Source organism: Dreissena polymorpha, chromosome 8 (assembly GCF_020536995.1).
Source record: "Dreissena polymorpha isolate Duluth1 chromosome 8, UMN_Dpol_1.0, whole genome shotgun sequence".
In the NCBI taxonomy this organism is placed as follows: domain Eukaryota; kingdom Metazoa; phylum Mollusca; class Bivalvia; order Myida; family Dreissenidae; genus Dreissena; species Dreissena polymorpha.
Window position 1 is genome coordinate 17,751,644 of NC_068362.1, and position 22,735 is coordinate 17,774,378.

Here is a 22,735-nt window from a genome sequence, read left to right on the forward strand (position 1 = left end):
GTGGAAAATGTTACAAATTTGATCTGATGGGCCACTTTGTCCCTAATGCAGATCTAGTGAACAGCACATTATCGCGACATCTGCTTGCCTCTTTCGCCGCAGGCGAACATCGCGAGAGATAGCAAACATCTTGAACCTAAATTGGAGGGGAAAACATGGTTTAATGCATGACCGTAATGTATCGTTTTCAGATAAGCCTGCTTCAATAGTATTTTTTAAAGAAAGTCTCTTCTTAGCGAAAATCTTGTTTAAGCGGAAAGTGGCGTCCCTGATTTGCCTGTGCAACTGCACGCACTAAGATGGGACGACACTCAACGCACATGCATTAAAACCCATTTTTAAAATAAGTTTGAGGAATCGAACGAGTGTATGATATTACCAACAAAATCGGTCGTAATTATTTTAAAAACAAATAGCGTGTGTTGTTGTTTTTAATCTGTGTAGTCTAAGTATCTACGACATTTCACTGCATTGTTAAGTGCTTACTTAAGTACGACATTTCACTGCATTGTTAAGTGCTTACTTAAGTACGACATTTCACTGCATTGTTAAGTGCTTACTTAAGGTTTGAACTAAAGTGAACTTAGAAGTTGTTGTTTTTTACATAACAAGTAAATACTCTTTATATTGATCGATCATTTGGACGTCACGAATTGTTAAAAGAATAAAATACTTCAAAAGAATTCATTAAAAACATCAGAAAAAAGTTGATCTGTTTAAGTATTTAAATCGCAATCGATTGCCTTGATAGATGGCATGCATCTATCTATATTAGTTTTACCCCCAACCTGTTTCTTCGACTTGGTTCGTTTGTATGCGGTTACATAATTAATACCACTACAGGCAGGTACACGTTATTCGTTTTACTAAATAGTTGATTGTGCGTTTACCACATAGCATACCGAAATGTTAACATATTTTTGTTGTGCAGCGAAAGCGCACTTCTGATACCGCGCAGATGTGTATTCAGATGTATACACTTTCAATGTCCTCAATGTGTGTGTGTGTGTGTGTGTGTGTGTGTGTGTGTGTGTGTGTGTGTGTGTGTGTTATTGTGCTTGTTTATATGTTGGGTTATTGTTTTTTGCGAACTTCAGCGACATCTGCAGATAATGGTTTCAAACTGCCACCAACCAAACAAATGGAGTTGGTTACACAGGGACTTAAACTTTAGTAACAATTTTGGAAGAAATAGTTGTTTTAAATTGAACTCTTTGAAAGAATAAATTATGAAAACATGAAGTGTGCTGAATAGGAAAAAATATTTAATTATGTAATTATATGTCTTCCAACATATCCCGGCTATTGTTATGTACGAGAACTAATATATATCTGATTTAAATGAGAGACTGTTAAATTACCGTTTTTATAGTGTAATAATTTTCAATCAAATGACCTACCGAATCATTGACATAGAATATCGTAGCGAAAATGACAAAAAAATCGATTTTACTGAATGGTACGAATGCGATACATTCAATATACGCTTTTAAAGTGTAAACCAATAGTAATTTATATGGGTATTAGAAAAATATTTGTATCTGTCATGGCATGTGTAAGATGTACAGTTAAACGATAAGATTGGAATAAAAAAAGCCCACACGAACACATGTTATATTGTGCGTGGCTAAAACAAGTCTCGTGTGACGCGATTTTAATCTACGTCGTCAGTGTCAGTAAGCGTGATTAATGGGAAACTAAATACGGATGTCCACAATATCATGCCATAAAACATCACATTTCATCATTACCAGCGAAGTCATGTTCAAATGACACTATGGAAGCAATACAGGCACAGATGTGATGCCTACAAAGACCATCAAAAGTAACAATCAAGAGGACAGAAGACCCTAGGTTGCTCACCTGAGCATCTAAGTACATGTATCTAAACAAATATATGAAGGTTTTGTGATGCATGAATCTTCAGACCTTGCTTTTTAACTGGAACAAGTTTTGAACGCGGCTGAGTTATCATTCGTTTAAGTGCTAATATAAAGTTTATTACTGATCAGGTAAGAACATGTGACAAAAGTGCTCACAAGGTTTCACTGGAGGCAAATAAGCAAAACTGCCCCATCCACTTGTAGCCATGTTTTTCAATGGACCGGAACCAAGTTCAACCTCGGAAGAGATATCATAAGAACACATTTTCTGACCAAGTTTCTTGAAGATTGGGCACGAAATGTGACACAATTTGGCTTTTTGAGTGTACACATGGTTTCACTATTGCCATATAAACTGCCCCGACCCCATATCGGCAATTTTTTTCAACGGAGCGGATCCGTTTTTGAACTCGTTGTAGATATCGTTAAAATTGCTGACCAACTACCATGTATATTAGAAGAATAGACTCCAAGTGCTTAAAATGTTTCACTACAGCCGAATATGGATAAATGACATGCTTCATGACGACCTTCTTTTAACGGTCAAACATATTACTTCTTATGTGACCATAAGTCCTATGTAGTTTCGCTGTGTGACCACGTTTAAACCCCGTGTGACCCAATCTCGAGCTCGACCGATATATACATTGAGATAAATGTTCTTACTACCGGTCAGTATGATGAAAATTGGTAAATAAATGCGGCATTCATAGTGTAACAAATGTACATATTGATGACAAACGACGAACTACGCACAAAAGGCGACCACAAAAGCTCAACATAAGCACTCAGTGTTCGGGTGAGTTAAACATAATGTGTACTGTTTAAGACCTCTTGGGGGGGGGGAGAGACAACTTGAACCACAAGTATGTAGGATTGTGGATTTTATGTACCAATCTGGCCAAATTTCATAAAACACATCAACTAAATTTACTTGCCAAATGTTAAACTTTTAATTTACTTTTTTTTTCAAATTAGCAACATCATAAGTATCTTCTTACGGAATTAATCTGACTTGCATATACATGTATAGTTTTGGTCACTACGGTTTGCAAACCGTTCCCAGTAAATTAATAGATCCGTCAAGGGGTAAATGTAAGCTTGGCACATTTAAGTAACTAATTTACGGAGTCTTCCTCGTAGAGGCTTGTCCTTTATGAAACATCGCAACATTCAAATTCAACAATTATTTTAATCTTTTAACTGCCAAACATCTGTTCACGGTGAACGGGAAACCATACAATATACCGTGTCACAATGCGCAGTATGTCATATATAAGTGAGATCCATCTATCAACGCCACAAGAACAATGCAATGCTGTTCCTTGAGTAACATAACAATATAGATAATGCATGTGTAAAAAAATATATAATAGTCACAGATTTTCAAAAGTTCAAGTTTATCACGTGTTTTACATTTATTTTGTTTTTATCTAGAACGGTTAATATCAAATTGCACCAAATCTAAGAACATAACAATTTATGTATAACGGTACTTATCCTGCCATATATCGAGATATTCGTATAATATAAACTACTAATTGTAAAAAATACGGTACTTCACAACTTTTCTCATCTTCGTCGTCGTGGTTGACAGTCCCTTTAAACATGCATGCTTTATCTTAACAAGAGCACCGCCTTGCGGGTGCAGACCGCTCATCTATTTTCTTTTTAAAGGTGAAGGAACTCTCAATTTCAATCACAAAGGAGGGAGGGGTGGAGTGAAGAGGGGTGTATAGTGTGGGGGTGTGGACATTTATAACATTATCTTCCAAATATGCGGAAAAAAATGCAAACAAAAATTGGGGGTGGGGGTGGGGGAGGGGATTCTTGGGTGCGATGGTTGGACGGTATTTCAAAAATAAAATAATAAAAATAAATATTTGTGTTTTTTAACCGTTTCAAAAAAATGGGGGGGGGGGGGTATAGTGTGAGGGTGTGGTGGTCATTTGTGAGATGATCTTAAAAAAAATGGGGGGGGGGGGGGGGTATAGTGTGAGAGTGTGGTGGTCATTTGTGAGATGATCTTAAAAAAATAAAAATAGGGGGGGGGGGATTCGGGGGGGAGGGGGGAGGGCAGGGGGATGGTTTGGGTTGAGTCTATTGTGGTATGTCAGGTAAGAGTAGTTTTGTCAAAGTATCAATCAAATCTAATCATAAATAAAGAAGTTATGGCAATTTTAGCAAAATTTATTAATTTGACCTTGAGATTAAAGGTCATTCAAAGGTCAAGGTAAAATTCAACTTGCCAGGTAAAGTAACCTCATGATAGCATGAAAGTATTTGAAGTTTGAAAGCATTAGCCTTGATACTTTAGAAGTAAAGTGGATCGAAACACAAAATTTAACCATATTTTCAAAGTTACTAAGTCAAAAAGGGCCATAATTCCGTAAAAATGACACCCAGAGTTATGCAACTTGTCCTTTTACTGTACCCTTATGATAGTTTGCGAGTGTTCCAAGTATGAAAGCAATATCTATGATACTTTAGGGGTAAAGTGGACCAAAACACAAAACTTAACCAAATTTTCAATTTTCTAAGTACAAAGGGCCCACAATTCCGTCCAAATGCCAGTTAGATTTACATTACTTTGCCTGCACAGTCCCCTTATGATAGTTAATAAGTGTTGCAAGTATGAAAGCAATAGCTTTGATACTGTAGAAATAAAGTGGACCTAAACACAAAACTTTACCAAATTTTCAATTTTCGAAGTATAAAAAGGGCACATAATTCTGTCAAAATGCCAGTCAGAGTTACATAACTTTGCATGCACAGTCCCCTTATGATTGTTAGTAAGTGTTGCAAGTATGAAAGCAATAGCTTTGATACTTAAGGAATAAAATGGACCTAAACACAAAACTTAACCAAAATTTTCTATTTTCTAAGCATAATTCTGCCAAAATGCACGCCAGAGTTATCTAACTTTGCCTGCCCAGTCCCCTCATGATAGTAAGTAAGTGTACCAAGTTTGAATGCAATAGCATTGATACTTTCTTAGAAAAGTGGACCTAAACGCAAAACTTAACCGGACGCCGACGCCAAGGTGATGACAATAGCTCATATTTTTTTTTCAAAAAATAGATGATCTAAAAACTGCTATTGCTCACCTATGAACCAGAATTTCGAAAGTGAAATTCGATTCGTGCGTTTAATATATTTCATAGGGTTGAACTTATCATTAACAGCTCGATAGTGCCAACCAGCCATCGCTCCGAGTCGGGTTACTAACAAAATTTAATGCGTTTTATAAAGCCTTATATGCTTTTATTGTGCTATTTTATTATTTATTAACGCATTTTAACCTTTCATGTTGTAATAGTAAACCAAAAGCGATAAATTTCTGTCATGAAACGATTGGCACGACAACAGCACGCGTTAGTTTTTCATAAACTATATATAAAGAAATAAATCTGTGTTGTTGATATTTTTGCTCTTTAATAAATAAAGGTGTTCTTTATGGAACAACCATTAAAGAGGTATGTATAAGCCTAATGTGCTTTAGAATGTTTCTCAATTCTAAATATCACCCGGCAAATGAGTTATACGAAAAACAATTGTAAAATTAATTAATCATGCTTTTTTACAGGCAATATCAGCTTTATCATAGTTATTACTTTTAAAGTTATAAGGCAATTAAAAAGTTAATAATAACATGTATATTGTTATAACTTTTGAACTTATATTAAGTAGGTTTATTTGTAAATAATTATATTGCAATTACTGTTCAGGTAGAAACAAAAAATACAAACGAAATGTTACGATTAACGATGCCCCCATTTCGAAAATTCCAAAAAAAAAATCAAGAATAAAAATATAATGCATAATATTTTGTTCGCAAACTAACATGTTTATACACTAAATATTTAAAAAAAAGCCTTTTCACTGTGTTAAATAATTATTTAAATTACTAGTAGATTCACAATGACACATAATATACTAAAATCATGTTCGAACAAATTTATAATACGCATTATACGGAAAAAAAAAATCAGAGACGAAACGTTATTATGTATAGCCTCATGAAGTACCCAGTACTGGTTAAGTTGGTGTGAGTTGGGAAAATAAGTTGGACAGATAAAAACGAAGACAACCGAATACATGAAAACCTTGCCTTATTGCGGTATCATTTATGTTATCCATTCGTCAATAATACGTTAGGAAGTTAATTACACCAGAATAATTAAATATGCATCAACGTTGTAATCATAATGTTTAGTTTTAAATATTATTATTATTAAACAGATGAACGATGACTCAACAATTAAAATACTGCATTATGCAACAATTAGTTTCTTAATTGTAAAGAGAACTGTGGAAGCTCCAACCGAAGTCAATGGCATGTTTCTTGTAAAAAAAATCCTTTCTATGCACCTGCAATTTAGGTTATACTACAAAAAACTTTCCTGCGCATAAAAAGACAGCAAACATCGTCTGTCGTAAAATCCAGTGCAAAGTATTTTTAGTAGCTTATACGAAGCCGTCTGGAGTGGGTTTGCTGTTGCACATGTGAACATTCAAACTGTGGCCAACCTCAATGGCTGTTGCATCAAAACGTTTTATAACGCCGAGCCGACCAGCGCCCACCATCTTGTCGCCAGAAGGATTTCTACCCGCTCTAATCGGCCTTAATACGCACTGACCACAAATGATCTTAATGCATGGCGGAAGAAATTGCTGCTGCTTTTTGACCGATATACATGTATTTTTACATGTTTAAGCCGACAGCGACATTAAGATTCAACAATCAGGCCGGTATTATCTCGTAATTTACAATTGACTGTGCTATACGAAATTGGGTTGTATGCCATTTGCTATCAGCGTAGCTTCATCGGCGCAGAATAGCTACCTGTGCGCTCATGAGATCATGAAACCTTGCATGACTTTATTAAGGACAGCGTAGCTCATAGCCAGAATTCGCGATTGCCAAGACAGGAGTGGAGCTACGCTTGTCGCATGTCAAAAGACCCATTTTTGACATACCCAGCTAAAATAATTATACACTACTAGTCATTTTGAATTGACAATTATCGTGAAAGATATAACATATTCGACCTCATACCATATATGGATATATATATATATATATATATATATATATATATATATATATATATATATATATATATATATATATATATATATATATTATAATAAATCACTTGCCTTTGATTCCATTTTACCATTTTCTTTAAGAGAAGTTCGTGTTTTAAATCTTATCGCATTCATACTTGTTTAACAATCACTATATTTAATTAATAAAATCGCCAACTTACATTTAAACGCACGTGAATCGTCGCCTTGATAGCTTTGCTTTGATTATCAAATGTGCGATGTACAAAATTGTGCACTTCAGGTTGTTTTTATATTATTCCAAACTATCCGACCTATTTTAAAATTCGTAAAAGAAAATTAATGATAAAAAATTAAGATACCCTTTATAAATTATATCAAGCGGCCTTGATGAGGTCACACGTTTGATCTCGGATTCCCGCACCAAGTCTAACGCGAAGTTTCTCTTAAAGTGTTAAGCAATTTCAGAGAAGCTATAAAAGGTTGTTAAATCATCGATTATTTCCAATGTTTAATTTAAAACTGCCACGCTTGTTGGTCATTTTTCATGGTAATTAACTTATAACCTAATAAGAATTCTCATGTTCTGTTTATGGAGCAAGTCATCTGTTCCAAAGATGAGTGCGTGATTTAAGACGTAAGGACAAGATTCAATACTGGTGTATCGCACACTGTCACTGGATATCACATAGAACATTTGAACACGCTGTTCTTTAAGGCCCCAATACTGTGAAGCCGGTAAACAGCTGTTTACGGATATCCGATTCGGATTGGAAACGCCCAAAGCGTCTGTCCCCACAAATGCTTCACCACAATATCAGCAACGATGTAGTTTTTATTTCAAAGAATGCAATTAATGATCATTTATGTTTTTAATCAGATTAAATTAATTACATGTTAAATAAGTTAAACTGTAATTCGATCTACTTATGTAAAAAACGCGTGTTCTTCTTTAGATAAAAAGCAACTGATATAAAAAATATATCGGCAAAATTGACTGAAACCAACAATTATTGTCGATACAAATAAAAAGGATGCAAAGTTAAAATTATTTTTATAGTATTTTTTTATATTTCTGTTCGCAATTATTGTGGTAATGCGGCAACACAGTAACAACAAAAATAACAGCATGAAATTTCCATGAAGTAAACTACTATAAAAGTGTTACTTACGTATTAACTTTAAATCATAATTTGATTTTAGCTTATTATTTTACTTACTGTTGTTATAAAATTAAAATAACGTATAATATATAATGCACATAAAACGCTATTAAAATCGCGGAAAAGGTAAAAATTTCACATGGCACATATATATATATATATGATTAATTATTTAATACATTTTATGTTTATTTTATTGCTTATGCACTTCAGCTATTAATTAAAAAAATGTCAACAAGTACGGACTCATGTGTCTGGACTTCTAATTTAAAATATATTTTCCAAAGAACAAGTTACGTCGGCGATTTCAAAATAAATGGAAATATTTCATATTTTTAACTATCTTATAAAAATAAATATCTGAACAATTTTATCAATCATAAATTTTAATAATAAGTAATGATTGTTCAAAGTTTATAAATAAATTTGCAAATTTACCAGACAGCTTTGCTTGTAAACAACATTTTTTGTAATATTTATAAAAAGGCAAATCTCAGAATCTTACTCAAAATACTAATAATATATGATAGTAATACACAAGTTGTATAAGTCTTTTCAAATATATACGACAATTTTAAATAAACCAGTTAATGTACAACCGGTCTGTCGAAAACTAAAGTAAAAAGCATTTACGAATAAATAACTTTATGTTTTAAAACACGTTTTGATTTTAATTTTTGGTTATATGTATGCAGCAAAAAACACTACCTAAGAATATTAGCAATCAATTTGTTATATTGCATATTAAATAATAATTTCAAGCATAATATAAAATAGAGCACTCTCATTATCACGAGACATTCACCACATATTCAGCGTTACATCTCTTTGAAATTACAAACACTTTTATGTCCCCATTAGAACAACATAAAAAGAACACGTGTATTTCCCGGAAAAACCAGAAACATCACCCGCGTTTGCTCAGGAGCCGACCCCCGGGATCCTCACGTGGAGCATAATATAGATAATGTCACGCGCTCACCAGGGGCATCCAATGGTGAACAAAATCCCTTCGAATCAGATAGGTTTTTAATGAATTTAAAGATAAAATTTGGAGTCCATTCCTAGACGCAAACGCATCAAATGTTATTTTTCTCAATATTTACTTTTCACCCTGGGGGCGTGGCTGAGACGACACAGGGCGGGGTCATCGAAGCATTGTAAATTAATTCCCGACCAATCGATGACGCGAGACCTCTCGAGGCTAATTAGCGATGAAAACAGTCGCGTGCTCATTGGCTGGCTGCTTCAAACAGTGATTTACTGCCTTTCATTCGTTTAATAGAAAGCAACAAACCGTTTCGCTTCACAATATCATTAACATGCTGCGGTGAATATTTTGTACACATCTTGTAAAAACACTTGGACACACTTCAGTGAAGTGCTAAGTTATTAAATTATAAGTGAATCAATAAGCCCGTAAAACGTGTATGGATTTAGTATACGTAATAGAATAGAATACTATTAATATCGAGTGACTACCTATCTAGATAAGAAAACTCGGACAAAATCGTTGGTATTTTATTAAAGATAATACACAAACAGTGACATCGTATGTGGGATTCCGTTGTCAAAGAAAGTGCCAGTGGTTAGAAGATGTTACTGGACGGCAATTCTCCAGACATGCTAGCTCAACAATCCAAAGTGCTCTACGAACTTAACAAGTACTATAACGAGCGTGTCGGCACGCGACAGAGCGGCGTCGTGAAGACCATCCGGGAGGTGTACAAGGTGCTGCAGGACGTCTTGAAGGAGGTGGAGGTGCAGGAGCCTCGCTTCATCAGCAGCCTCACCGAGGTCAACGGGCGCTACGAGGGGCTCGATGTCGTCTCGCCGACCGAATTCGAAGTCGTCTTGTACCTGAACCAGATGGGCGTGTTCAATTTCGTCGACGACGGGTCTATACCGGGCTGTGCAGTGTTAAAATTAAGTGACGGTAGGAAACGCTCGATGTCGTTATGGGTGGAATTCATAACGGCGTCCGGGTATTTATCCGCGCGAAAGATACGTTCACGTTTTCAAACCTTAGTTGCACAAGCTGTTGACAAGTGTAGTTACCGTGATGTTGTTAAAATGGTTGCGGACACGACTGAAGTGAAACTTCGAATAAAAGAGCGTTTCGTGGTCCAGATCACGCCGTCGTTCCGGTGCGCTGGCATCTGGTGCAGGAGCGCCGCGCACTGGCCGGTGCCTCACATTCCCTGGCCAAACCCGAACATTGTTGCGGAAGTCAAATCTGAGGGCTTTGACCTCCTTTCCAAAGAAAGCATTTACATGAAGGATAAACAAAGCGCGGCGGAAGGTGACGCGTGGACCATGTCTTTCAAATACGCAGAAGACAGACTTCTGTACGGCGGTTGCCGACGGAAATGTTTGAGCATTCTGAAAGCGCTTCGAGACCGCCACTTTGACGTCCCCGGTCAACCTATCATGTCCTATCATCTAAAGACTCTCTTGCTCCATGAATGCGAGAAGCACCCGAGAGAGATGGAATGGGACGACACTTGCCTCGGGGACCGGATCAACGGGATCCTGCTGCAGCTTATTTCATGTTTGCAGAATCGGCGCTGCCCGCACTACTTCCTCCCCAACGTGGACCTGTTCAAGGGCAAGTCATCCACAGCCATGGACAATGCGGCCAAACAGTGCTGGCGCATCCTTAGAGAACTTTTAACAAATCCAAAAAGTCTCGAAAAGCTGTGACGTACCTGACTTGTGCGCGTATTTGTTTTGTACATAGAAAGATTTAGTTTTTTATTATTAGATCATTTCGAGAATAATGTGTTTTAAAATAAGTGCTACAGGAGTTCTTTTAAATTATTATATTGAAGATAAGTAACATAATTGCTAATAGTTTTTATCCTACATGTACGTCTAATTAGTGGGGAAAGAACTTATTGTTATATTAAATGAAAAAACTACCGCAGGGATATAGTGTTCCTTACATTGCGTCGCGATGGTTGTAAGTATCTTATCACCGTGTTTACCTGACCGCATGCTGAAACACTTCATTTAAAGACCCTAAACGAATATTCATATTTAACATGTGTGGTTATATAACGTTTGAGTTATTCAATTACACTTCGAACAAATAAAATTGGCGTGTACCGCATGATCACCATCAAAATGTCGCGAATAACTTTTGTGCAATCATTCTAATTATTTGGTTAACCTTCATTGAATCTTGTGGTTCCGGAAAACATCTTATGTACCAAAGTATGAATACTTATAATATTCTCATTTTTAAGTTATTCAAACATTTACTATGGAGGATATTATGCAAATATTATTCCACATTAAATACCCCTCGTTTACAAATAGTATTTCAACTGATTACGTTGTAATCAAAACAAGTCTAGTCAAACACTGTTATATTTCTATTATTCTGTTGGTAATAATTGCTTACCGCAGAGCACACAAAAAACTCCCGAACACCAGAAAACGTGGAAACTTTATAGGCGTGGGGGCATATTCCAAGTATGTTTTAGATGAAATATGGATAGATAAATTGTCAGCTTATCAGCTATGAAATTTCCCGCAACTAGATAATGCTATGAGTTATGAATCCAGTGACGCCGCTAAAATGCTTATAATTTACTCTTAATTACATTCGCATTATTTACATGTAACAGGTCCAAATAGCGGAAAATGCGGAAATATTAATTTCGGTTTCCGCGCCAGACCTCTAGACCCAAATATATGGAAGGCAAAACCTGCATAGGTGTCGTCTTTTATAATAATGTATAGGCCCTAAAACATATGGGTCATCATATATAAAAAGCTTAACTTTAACAGTCCCTTTCTTAAGAAGGCTTTATATTCAATTATTAAAAGTAAAACAATAAAATAATAAAATTAATGGGATCATAAACTAGCGGTTTTATATAGTTTGCGATCAAACTGTACCATTATAATGATCTATGTTGCCAGTAAAAAGAAAATATTAACAGCTATCCGGTGTATTGGAATTCAAATTGCGAATGACTGCAGATTTACGGTGCCAAATTGCATAAAACCATAATTAGGCTTGACTTTAATACGTTTATAATAAACTTCCAATTTCATTAGCACGTTAAATCAAATCTGGATTAATGTACAACTTTATTGTATTTAAACGAATAGCGTCGTTGTTTAAAACGAATAGACAGCTTGCATTATTTTTAATTAGTGTATGCTTTGATACCATACATTTTATAGTGGTCAGTAAAGCGTTGTCTATTCCTAGTTAGATTAAACATATTGCCCATCAATACAGTAGTATATATAATATAACAATTTAACGACAGATAGGTTAAATGGCCACGGACTCAAGACGGAAGCTTAAAGCTTATAAATTCTCCCTCTGTCATTTTTTTACTTGAAGATTAATCTTAACAACCATATTTATACCGACATCTCTGCGCTGTAAAATGTCAAATGGTGGAGTGTTATTAAAATATTTTCTTTTCTTATACATAATATTTTTTTGGTTTGACACTAAAAATTGAAGATGCTGAAATATTTTTGTTATATTTTTAAGTATTTTATGTAAAAACTAAACCATTAGCTATAGCGAACTAACTTTATTTTAAATAAGCTCATTAGAATATGCGACTTTTCTAGCGCCTACGCAGACTTTTCAAATGTTGGCGTTTTGTTGTCCTTTTATGTGTTTATATTGTTTAACAATTTCGTTTTTATGTTTGTTGTATGCGTACAATTTATTGTATTTATTTGACGGATAAAAATAAATTTATTTGTTACAATACATATATTTATATATTTGTTATGATATTTTAACAACATAAAATTAATCAACGTAAAACGTTAAAAAGATAGGAATATTTTTACACTTAATAAGATGTTAGAACACAGATTCTTTATAACTATTGCAAGAAATTTACACAACTCCGAAAAGTAAACATAACAAACAAAAAGTAATTGCGTTTTGATATAAATATTTATATCATTAATATCACTCTACAACAAAAAAGTGAGTCGCCAACACAGATCCATGTGCAACCATTTACATTTCATGTGATGAACATAAAAAACAAATGCATTGAACTTCAAACCTTACGCAGGGGCATCCATCTATTGTAAGATCAAAGGCACCGGACTCGTCACCATTGTTAATCAGTAATTACCGAATACTTTACAAATGCTATCACCTGATCTAACAAAAACGCGTAAAACTCAAAAGAATTGTAAACAATCGCAAATTACCTTGGTTTTTGATGTTACCAATTCATGTGGTGGATTTCTTTTTCACGATTCTGTACTTGCATTAAATGCAATTCATCAATTGCTTAGAACAATGTGTTATCATTTGAAACACGGTAAAAGTCTAAAATAGGATAGTAAATAGATACAAACGAAAAAGACAATATAAACAATTATTGTTTACATTTGTATTGCCTAATCAATTACAGTGGCCGTCGTTAAAAAAAATATATTTGCTAACAGTTTATATATATACCTGTAATATACAATATATATATATATACACCTGTAATTTAATGAGATTAGAATATAAAAATCGAAACCAAATACTGTCATCTGTATAACTAATAATATTCGAGGCATTGATAATCTTTTTCATATAATAATGCCAACGTTGGCGAAACTCAGAAGTAAACACAAGACGTGCCACTATTAAACTAAATAACATTCACTTATTTGCATTTCTACTGTGAATATACGGCGACAACTGAATGCCTTACATCAGGAAATATTTTATTATCACATGTATGTTCTACGGTCTGACCAAAAAATGACAATATTTGTGCAGGGGGAAGGGGATAGGCTATTTCGAGAAGGAAGAAATCAGTATTTAGTAAATTTTGTTGATTGTGAATTAATTGCTTTGTTTCCACTGTCGCACTTATAACCAAGCATCCATTCATAATGTATTCAAATAGGTATTTTACTTATTAAAGCTTATTTGATGATTATACGAAGAAATACGGCATGCAACTAAATACAATCATCATTAGTCTATAAAACACTATTAAAGTGTTTCTATATAAACGACAGCATTCACACATGAAAGAGAGACAATAAAGATAGACACTTTAAAGGGTGGGGCATAATTATGAAAGAGGATCACATATTTAAAAAGTGTTTGCCACAAACAAATGGGGACCCAATCCCCCAACCTGCCATTCTTCTAAAGCTCAAAGTTCCAGTTCTAATAGTTACGGACAATTAGGTGACCGCCATCATTGTAATATAAAAACTTCGTTTACCGGGTGAAATAATGAAAGTGCAGCAGACAATGTAGCAACTAAATGTTGATAATGAAAACAGAAAGTCTCAGTTGTACATGTATAATAGCAAGACGGAAGAGCCACGTGCTGTTCTAACTTGTTACCTTCATGTAGCTGTGATAAATACAAAATTTCGATCAAAAAGTAAGACACCATGTCGTTTCAATGGATAAAATGTTTCGTTTTTATTTCGATAACATTTAGAAATTCGAGTATATCGCTAGGAACTCTCGAAATTTGGACTGAAAATCTTCAAAATATAAGGAAAAAACATGGAAACATTTTTATAGCCCTAGCGGCAATGTTGCACCAAGAAACTCCATATTATTTTTTTGCTTTCAACTGAAATCGACTTAATGTAAATGTTTGTTTTTGCATACAATTTCGTTTACATCTTTTATATTTTCATTTATATATGATTAGATATAATATATCAAATATTTCTTTATCAAATTGTTTTCACAAAGTGAATCATTTCGGAAAGGTATATTTACACATTTTGTTTTATTAAAATACTAACAAATCTTTAACAATTCATGAACAATGAATTTTCTCTCAAAAATCCAAACAAGTTTATAGAAATCAGTGTCTGAGATGTGATCATTTATGTGGCACGTATGACTAAATGGCAGTACCGATTAACGGAACACATTCTAAGCTTGTGCACATGTCTCACCAAAATATAATTGCTTAATAAAAATACGTCTGCTTCATAAAAATATGTTATTCGTTACAACAAATACAATATGAATGGAAAAAATATCATTTACAAATCAACCCTATGCGTCTAAATGCATAATCGCCTTTATTCTAAATCTTTTCTATAACAAACGGGTAATAAGTACATGTAAATGAATGGTCATCGTACTCAACTTTCAGAAAAATAGTGTTCTTATTTACTAAACTGCACCATGTACTTGGATTATTAAATGAGAAAAACAGTACAATAACTGATTTGTTCGACTACTGTTGTTCGATTGGATTGGTAAACATCTCGCAAGAAATAATAATAATACAGACAGGCTCAGGGTGCATCTAAAGTCTAATGCCTCACTCAATTAAACATCATATTATACATTTTCTTGTTAAAGATAATGACTTTGTACAAACCATTAAAATTATAAGCCATATCGTTTATTGTTTTTTTATTTAATTAGATTTAACTAAATAAATATTTCATAATTTGATTTAAGAACGTAAAAGCGTATCACGCCTGTCCGAATGTAAGTATAAACATTGTTTATTATACAAAACACTATGCTTGTTTCTATAATTTATGAAGACGTTTCGTAGTAACTGTCGCGTTGCTAGAAATACATTGTACATCACACAATCTTATTTGGCAGTCTCTCAACGATGCTATATACATGCATTTCTTATGACCATTATACTCAGCGCAACGCGAAATGTCATTCTTATTATATGTTGGTCGATTGGATATACTGATATATTACATAACATGATAGTTCCCGTTTGCACGTTCAAAATTTTAAAGCAAAAAAAGAGTGCCACATTGATGACAACAACATACATTATAATAAGGTATTTAAATTGTATTGCCGTTTGCCCGACCAAAGCGTAGATACATCAGTCGCCATATAAAATGCACGTAATTAAAACAATGTCCAACTTCCAACAATACTTGAGCATTTCATCACAAGACTTCAACATTACAATGTTCACAACATCATTTACAGTAATGGCTTTAGCAAACTTATTTATATGTAGAACCGTTTATACACAGCATTAAGTTTCCCATAAGATCCCAAGATAATTTTGGGGCTCTATAACCGAACAACAGTGATCTGTTAGTAGCATTCGTCCAAAAGAACAAGTACCAAGGTTGTTTGTTCCTTTGCAGAGCACGTTTTACACCCCTACTGAATTTCAAACAAATCTGCTAACGGTCGATGTGTATCATCGCACGCAGTTGCTAACTAGCTTTCAAGATAAGCTGTCAATCAAAAGCTATAGTTAACTAGGTGCTCTTGGTGCGGTCATGTTTATTTTCTTTAAGCATACACGTGTAGCAAAAGATTGCCTGACAATTGCTTTGTATTTTTTGTTATCAGCAAGTCTCTCTTTACGTCCGTAGTTGTCTATCTTTTGAATATGAAGTATAAGCATCATTTTACAGCTTATGTTTTATGGACAATTCCAATGACATGCAAATAAGCGTTAACTTTCGCATCTTTGCGAAATAATAAATAACACACATAGGAAAGGTGACGAAAAAATGTTGCGTGTGTGTGAGAAGGAATAGGATTACTGGGCATCTGGAGTAACCAACAGAGTCAACAAAATGGACAGTTTCTTCTTGAGAACTTGTTAGCAACGTGACATGCAGATTTTCTGTTCTCCACATTATGTTCATACATGCATTACTACGTATATTGATATAATGTTAATTATTATTACTAAAATTATTATTGTTATTATTAATATTATTATAATTATAATCCAAGACTATTATCCAACTACTTATGGCCATGTATAGCAAATAACAACAGTTCATACAATATTCGCAAGTAAAAGGATTTAAGTTCATAAACACCGAGAAAAAACATTAAACAACATGGTTGTCATGTAAATCGCTAAATAGTGTTCTGCTCGAAACGTTTCATTAAATGATCAATAGCCGTTGCATTAATTTACAACGCATTCACTCGTCTGAGTCAGTAAGGCACTCGATCACAGGCATATGCATTGTGCAGGCATGCATCATTACATCGCTATATGACGTGATTTCCAATGTTTGTCGAGGTGAAAGGTGCAGAATAGGCACAATAAACATGGGCGAGGTAAACTTTGATAGATTTTCACGTGTATCGATGGTGCATCGAAACCTGACATTATAATATTGGTTCTGACAACGTAGTCCACATATTGAAGGTTGTCTGATATAGCATACGGATTTGTGTACTTAAAAACGCGGAAGGAACAAATTGGAGATATGCTGATTGGCCATGCATATAAGTTCTAACACAATAATGGTTGCTCTCCTTCAATACGCGGAGTACATATATTGGAAATTTGCTAATGGACCAAGTTCATAATATGAACCAAGTTCATAATATGAAACATACACGGGTAATTGTACTTAAAAACACGGAAAGCAAATATTAGAGATTAGCTTACAGAATGTGTACATAATGACACAATACTAGTTGGTCTTCTTCAAAACACGGGGTGCAATTACAAACAAAAAGCAACAGCAACACGTGTACAAGCAAGTAACTAAGAGAAGATGCAACTTGCGTTTTACTTATCAATACAAAAGACAGCTACGTCCTCCGTCGAGATTATTTTGGCATTGAAGTGTTGACCTTGCGAGATTGACGCTTGAATTCTGGAAATCTCCTGAATGGCACTCACTTTTCGGTTTGAGGAACTCATAGATTAAGAACGACATGGTAACTGATCAAACGAAAACGGAATTATAACTACGCAAACCAACACAAATGCATTCACACAAATGACAGTAAAGCTAGAGTTGTGCAACATAGAGCTCCGCGAGCACTTATTACTGGGCATATTTTAATTGTTATGTTATTGTTTACGCTTGTATGTTGTGTGTTTTATTGTGGACTAAGTTTAAGGTCTGACACACCTTGCATAGACCGTTCAAACTCGAAGATCCCAGTTTTATGTTAAAGGGATCTTTTCACGCTTTGGTAAATTGACAAAATTGAAAAAAGTTGTTTCAGATTCGTAAGTTTTCGTTTTAGTTATGATATTTGTGAGGAAACAGTAATACTGAACATTAACCATGCTCTAATATAGCCATTATATGCATCTTTTGACGATTTTAAAACCTAAAAGTTATAAAGCGTTGCAACGCGAAACGATTGAATAATTTGGAGAGTTCTGTTTTTGTCGTTAAATTTTGTAAAACTACGAAGATTGCTTATATAAGGTATAAAATACGTCATGTCTGTATACACGGCGGAATAGCTCAGTAGGCCAGAGCATTTTTACTTCAGGACTCTGGCAGGACTCCAGGGGTCACTGGTTCGAAACCTGCTCCGGCAATGTTCTTTTCCTTTTTTTATTTTTTTTCTTGATTTTTTACTGGAGCTTTTACGATCCAATGTTTACATTTATCAATATAAAGCATTTAATGAATAAGTTAAAAAAAAATGCCCAAATCTGTGAAAAGGCCCCTTTAAAGGGATCTTTTCGCGCTTTGGTAAATTGACAAAATTGAAAAAAGTTGTTTCAGATTCGCAAATTTTCGTTTTAGTTATGATATTTGTGAGGAAACAGTAATACTGAACATTTACCATGCTCTAATATAGCCATTATATGCATCTTTTGACGATTTTAAAACCTAAAAATTATAAAGCGTTGCAACGCGTAACGATTGAATAATTTGGAGAGTTCTGTTTTTGTCGTTAAATTTTGTGCAACTACGAAGATTGCTTATATAATGTATAAAATACATCAAGTGGGTGTACTCGGCGGAATAGCTCAGTAGGCTAAGGCGTTTTTACTTCAGGACTCTGGCAGGACTCCAGGGGTCACTGGTTCGAAACCTGCTCCAGGCAATGTTCTTTTCCTTTTTTTAATTTTATTCTTGATTTTTTACTGGAGCTTTTACGATCCAATGTTTACATTTATCAATATAAAGCATTTAATGAATAAGTTAAAAAATGCCAAAATCTGTGAAAAGGCCCCTTTAAAGGGCGTGGGGTATTGTTTGGGTGGAATACATGTGGTATTCAGGTAAGTGTTGTTTTGTCAAAGTAATAATAAAATGCGATCATAAATAAAGAAGTTATGGCAATTTAAGCAAAATGTTAGGCCATAATTATGTCAAACTGCTTGATACAGTGGTCTGCTCTTGTTTATAGGTTAAAGTGATGTTGGTAAACAAGTTTGCAACATATAAACGCAATATGTCAAAGGATATAGGAAATATTTGGGGTAGTACGCAAACTTTAACATAGATTTATCAATAATATGCATATTCTAAGTATAAAAGGGGCAATAATTATAACAAAATGCTTGATAGAGTTGTCTGCTCTTGTTTATAGGTTGGGGTGATGTTGGTTAACAAGTATGCAAAATATAAAAGAAAAATGTCATGGGACAATGAAAATAAATGGGGTAGTACGAAAACTTTAACATTTGCTGCATATTCTAAGTGGAAAAGGTGCCATAATCATGACAAAATGCTTGATAGAGTTGTCTGCTATTGTTTATAGGTTGGGGTCATGTTGGTAAACAAGTATGCAAAATATGAAAGCAATATGTCAAGCGACAATGAAAATAATTGGGGTAGTACGAAAACTTAACATTTGCACGCTAACGCTAACGCCGTCACACCGACGCCGGGGTGAGTAGGAGAGCTCCACTATATATATTTCATATATAATAGTCGAGCTAATAAAGAAGGAGCATGATATTTCATACTGACGGATAAACGTTTGGTCCCCAACAAAAATAAGCCATCCAGCTTAAGTAATTTATCTGTATTATTTATTACGGCACTGTATAATTTCGATGCTTTACACAACGTAATAATTAGCTTAATCGTATCCCAGTCAATGGGAGTCTACGACCGATTATTCCTCCGTAAATCAACTGTCCGTCATTTTTCTGCAAAGCGATGATCACACACAATTACCGCTGTCAAAACATGCTCGATAAAACAACCTTCAGTCACCTCAAAATACTTACTTGTATGCTCAATTAAGCTATCTGTCTAACGACGATCACTATGTCATTGAAAAACTATTCACTGGCATTGTGTTCGCATGTTTTTGAAGTGGCAATTTGATACAAGTTTCGATACCTACTGATGTTAGTTGACTGAACAAGAATAAGAAGTGAATCACAACACATTATGTCAAACAACATCCGATACCATTGAACTTTGATTTACATAAAGAACACTCTCCTAGTGAGTCCCGAATGTAATTGCTACTGTGTGAACATTAAATTTAAAAGAATTTCCGCAAAATTATGTCGGAATGTCTTTACACGGAATAACACTAAGACTGATGCGCGATGTATATAACCTGTGCACTTGCAAAGGGGCATGGCCTTCAAAAACTGTGATTTATAACTAACAGCGCTTCTAAATGGCATAACATGTATAAATCTTTGCAGCGACAAAAAACGTTCAAACTGTTTAAACCATTCTAACAATTGTGTTAAAAGGTGGTATTGACACAATCAGTTGCAAGTTTTGTAAGCATAAGTTATAGACATTGCGTTGTTATAGAAACGCATATTGTCAGAAAATTCACATTTGCGTAATGCTTTAGGTGTCAAACACAAAATCATACAAGCAATTCCATGTATTCAGAAGATAAGGGAGAAATACATCCAGTCACTACTTGGGATGGTTCTCGTTAAGGGGTAACGGTAGATTAAATAAACCTCTTGACAAAAACCGCCAATCAAAAGACGATCAATTAGTTAATTACATGGTAGAATTGCCCTAGAAGCTTCCCTCACCTGTAGTTCGTTTCCATAAACAATTACCGAGAACTTTGATCTTGGTATTCTTTGGCTTGAGGATGACGCCCGAGGACGTTTAACGTTAATATGTACAACGATCGTAAGCACTGTGTATAACAATAGTGATTTGCAATTCGACAACTATGCATACAGCATTTGCACGAATACATCTGTTCAGGACTGGCTCGTTTTTAGCAAACGTAATTATTACATTTAAAATACCATCGATACGCAAAATAGGACAGCTTTGTATGCACCGAATTAGATTATGATTTTCCGAAGAAATCGAGATCCGTTGGTTTCATGAAACATACCAATCTAATTGTCGTATCACATTTGCAATCCATAAAAACAAAATAAACAAAGCCAACAAAATAGTAAGGCAATGCATTTCATCTTGACAACGACAATACTCGAGTAGGAACTATTATTTATTTTCGCTAAACGCAGTGCCTAACTGATTGTCGCAGTGCTGAAAGGTCGTTTGGTGTCCCCTCCATCTCCGTCTAAAGGCCGCGCCACGTGCTGGATTTGTTTGAAACGAAGGCATGACACTAGCTATACATAACTGAGCCGGTAAATTAAACGACGCATACATAATAACGATGTACCTTTTTTAATCTTTCTCTTCATTTATTAAACTATTAATTAACACGTCGCTCACAAGACATATTAATTACAACAAAATGTACATTTTTTTATTAATAAGCATTAAGCAATACATGTGGCTTCTCGCAAGTTCCAAGAGAGCTGGGTTTTTTTTACCCGTATGACCCAGATTCGAACTCTTTTTATATTAATGTTCTGACCAAGTTTAATGAAGATTTCGCAATACATGTGGCCCATTGAATGTTCACAATATGTTTTCTTTATTTTAATCTAGGGACCTACTTTTTGACACCCGTTACCCCGGTTACTCAGTTTTTAACTCAGTCGATATAATATTGCAACAAATATTTTACTACGTATCATAAAGAATGGGCAACGTATGTGGCCTCTAGAGAGTTTACAAGATTTGTTCTGATATTTCATATTTCGAACTAGGCTTCGGTATTTTACTGCAAATGTTCTGAACAGTTGCAGGAATTTCGATAAATAGATCGTGCATCTTGAGCATTAACAATCTTTTGTATGGAAGGGTATTTAGGTAAAAATTACATCCTTCTTTGTGACTGTGTCAGGATTCTTGATGGTACTTTCAATTTGTAGAAACCTTTTCATGCTTGATGACACTTACATCTTGCCTGATGGCCAATGTCTATTTACATTCTGCTTAATGGTATCATGCATTTATACAGATGCAACATTCCTGTTCGTTAATTGCATGCTGCATATGTGTATGTTGGTTTGTGCAGAGACTTGTGCAATAGGCGCAGTGCATAATGGAATCAAATATTGATGCGTTGAATAAATTAACGCTATGGCAAGATGTGAGTTTCACCCAAGCTCAAAGCAACATACAATCATGCATGATACAATGATGTCAATTGACAGTCGTTCCGAAATGCTACGTTCGACTACGGAAATTTACGGCGTATAACGGAAATTTTATGTTATAGGAGAAGTTGCGCTCCTTTGTAAGATATTTGCTACTGAACCAAAATTATCCGCGTGTTTGTAGACGTAACTTTTTTTGGTTAATGACTAACCATAATTTTTGTACAGTAATTTACCTTCAATTACCAAAGAAATTCTATGGATATATTTCAATATATGCTACTAATGCATGTATGCAGAGCTCCAGATATGACGCTTAAAGTCGTAAAAAAATGAATTAAATTTAGTAAAAAAGTAGACTTAAATTCTGTGCGTACGGTTACACATTGGAAAAATAAAATAAGAAATCAAAATGTGTGATCATGCGTAAAACTCAATATCAATGTATATAATGTAAACATTTTAT

General features: G+C 34.5%; 2 protein-coding genes across 4 annotated transcripts in view; one reads left to right on the forward strand and one right to left on the reverse strand.

Annotated features, from left to right (window-relative positions):
- Window positions 1–22,735, reverse strand: part of LOC127841632 (neurobeachin-like) — a 232,466-nt gene that overhangs the window by 60,549 nt on the left and 149,182 nt on the right. The gene's annotated exons all lie outside the window — the stretch shown is intronic.
- LOC127841637 (protein mab-21-like 2) lies at window positions 9,437–12,853 on the forward strand. The gene has a single exon (XM_052370630.1). The coding sequence runs from the start codon at window positions 9,713–9,715 to the stop codon at window positions 10,817–10,819; it is 1,107 nt and encodes a 368-aa protein (XP_052226590.1). The 5' UTR covers window positions 9,437–9,712; the 3' UTR covers window positions 10,820–12,853.

What these genes read in the sequence shown, in the direction of transcription:
- LOC127841637 (XM_052370630.1), top strand. Translation starts at nt 9,713, where the DNA reads ATGTTACTGGACGGCAATTCTCCAGACATGCTAGCTCAACAATCCAAA.